This window comes from Sinocyclocheilus rhinocerous, unplaced genomic scaffold (genome assembly GCF_001515625.1).
Source record: "Sinocyclocheilus rhinocerous isolate Xijiao unplaced genomic scaffold, SAMN03320098_v1.1 scaffold32307, whole genome shotgun sequence".
In the NCBI taxonomy this organism is placed as follows: Eukaryota; Metazoa; Chordata; class Actinopteri; order Cypriniformes; family Cyprinidae; genus Sinocyclocheilus; species Sinocyclocheilus rhinocerous.
Genome location: NW_015645362.1, coordinates 1 through 1,836, shown reverse-complemented (window position 1 = coordinate 1,836; position 1,836 = coordinate 1). Strand labels below are relative to the sequence as shown.

The 1,836-nt window shown below is 37.9% G+C and overlaps 1 protein-coding gene across 1 annotated transcript; it reads right to left on the bottom strand.

Moving 5' to 3' along the window:
- Positions 1-132: 132 nt before the first annotated feature.
- LOC107705998 (major histocompatibility complex class I-related gene protein-like) lies at positions 133-1,377 on the bottom strand (the record flags this gene model as incomplete). Its single annotated transcript, XM_016509559.1, has 3 exons — positions 133-438; positions 750-1,019; positions 1,176-1,377. Coding segments are annotated over 3 exons (778 nt in total), but the record flags the coding sequence as incomplete, so codon positions are not given.
- Between the last annotated feature and the right edge of the window lie 459 nt (positions 1,378-1,836).

The window sequence follows — 1,836 nt, the reverse complement described above, 5'->3', positions numbered from 1 at the left end:
GACTAGTATTATTTGTTTCATATTTTATACATGCAATACAAAAATTGTATTGCATGTATAAATGCACGCAGAAGCAGTGTTGCTGTATAAAGGCCATTCACACATTCACACAAGACTGAATTGGGATTTTACCCCAATTTGTTGAAGCTGGTTCTGTCAGACTGCTGTGAATGACCAGACAGTCTGTCAGGCTGCTGTGAATGACAAAACAGTCATAAGATCCTTTGTGGTTTCTGTCGATCTTCACACTGGTTCTCATCTGAAAGGATCCATCATCATTTGGTCTGACTCCAGATAATGTTTTGTTTTCAGTGTTAATTCTGTCCAATCTGATGTTCATCTCAACATCTCTGGGGTAGAAACCAGTGGCCAGACAGCTCAGAACCAGCTTGCTTTGATCAGGAGCTTTCACTGCAAAGACATGAACATCTGGTGGAGCTGGAAAAGAAAGCATAAAGTCATAATGAAAAAAACAAAGTAATATTTCAAAATAATTTGGTTCTATGTGCTGTGAAAAACATTATTTATCTTCATGTTGCACAGAAGAAATAAAGTCAACAACATGAAGGTGAATAAAAGATAACGCTGCACATGGAGAGGACACACAGACACACAGCATCCACTAAATCCATTATTTTTTAACATTAAATGATGTAAACATGTTCTAGTAGACCCCATAAACAAGATTATGAACCTGTAAATAAGAATAATAAGGGCACTTTAATTAATATGATGCAATTAGAACTTACTCTTTTGTGTGATATTAAATGTGGAGATCCAGTTCATGCAGGTCTGGAGGTAATGCTGCAGGAGTTCAATGCGTTCTGTTTGCCGATCCCATTTCATTTCAGTTTCTTTGGCTTTGAGGTTTTTATCAATCCACTGCAGAGCATCGGAACTAAAGTCTATAAAATCCTGTCCATCAAATCCATATTTGTCAAAGACAGTCAGATTTGTCATTGTTCCATTAAGACATTTCTTCAGTTCACAGCCAATTATTCTCTGAAGAACATGGAGCTCTGCAATCACAGAACAACATTTATGAGGAACTTATGAGTTCATGGAAATTTGCAGTATGAACTTACTCTCTCCATTATGTATACATTTGTAGATGAATATATGCAGTTTCATAAAGTGTGTGATAATTAATTAACAAGAGAAACCACTAAACTCACCAGAACACTCTGAGTATGCGCAGATTGACAGAGTCCTGTTCTGATGTATGAACCAGTCTCTAGAATCAGGTGGTTCCTCAGGAGCTTCAGTCCAGTCATCTTCAGTCACAATCCAGACTCGTTTTTCATTACTGTAGTGTTTGATCTGTTTGTCATCAACCACAACCACAGCACTGAACTCTGGGAGTGTGTCTGCTTTAGTCTAAGCTAGTGCAGGTAATGTTTCACTGAAAACACAAAAAACTATGAAAACAAACATACACACAACACGTTTTGTCCAAGACTGAAGTCTGTTGTTCGTACTACGGTGGCAAAAGCCGTGCACAACACAACGGAGCTCCTCTTTAATAAATACGGCACCTCGTCTTTTTAAGGGCAATGTCTGATTCAGCCACACAAAATTAAAAACGATGCCTCATGTACAGTGGGGTAGCTGTTGATGCATACAAGTAGGATAGCTTTTAATGCGATCGATGCACGTTCAAAACGCCTTTTGCCGAACTTGCTCTTCAAACTTTATCACACATCAGATCAGAAAGGCATTTGCTTTCAATTAAGAAAGTATTCGAAAAGTGGAAATAATATGCATAACGTGTTTACTAATGAGGTATATCGGGGTGTAGGAAGGGCTTTATTATAGCAATAAGGCGACATCTATTTA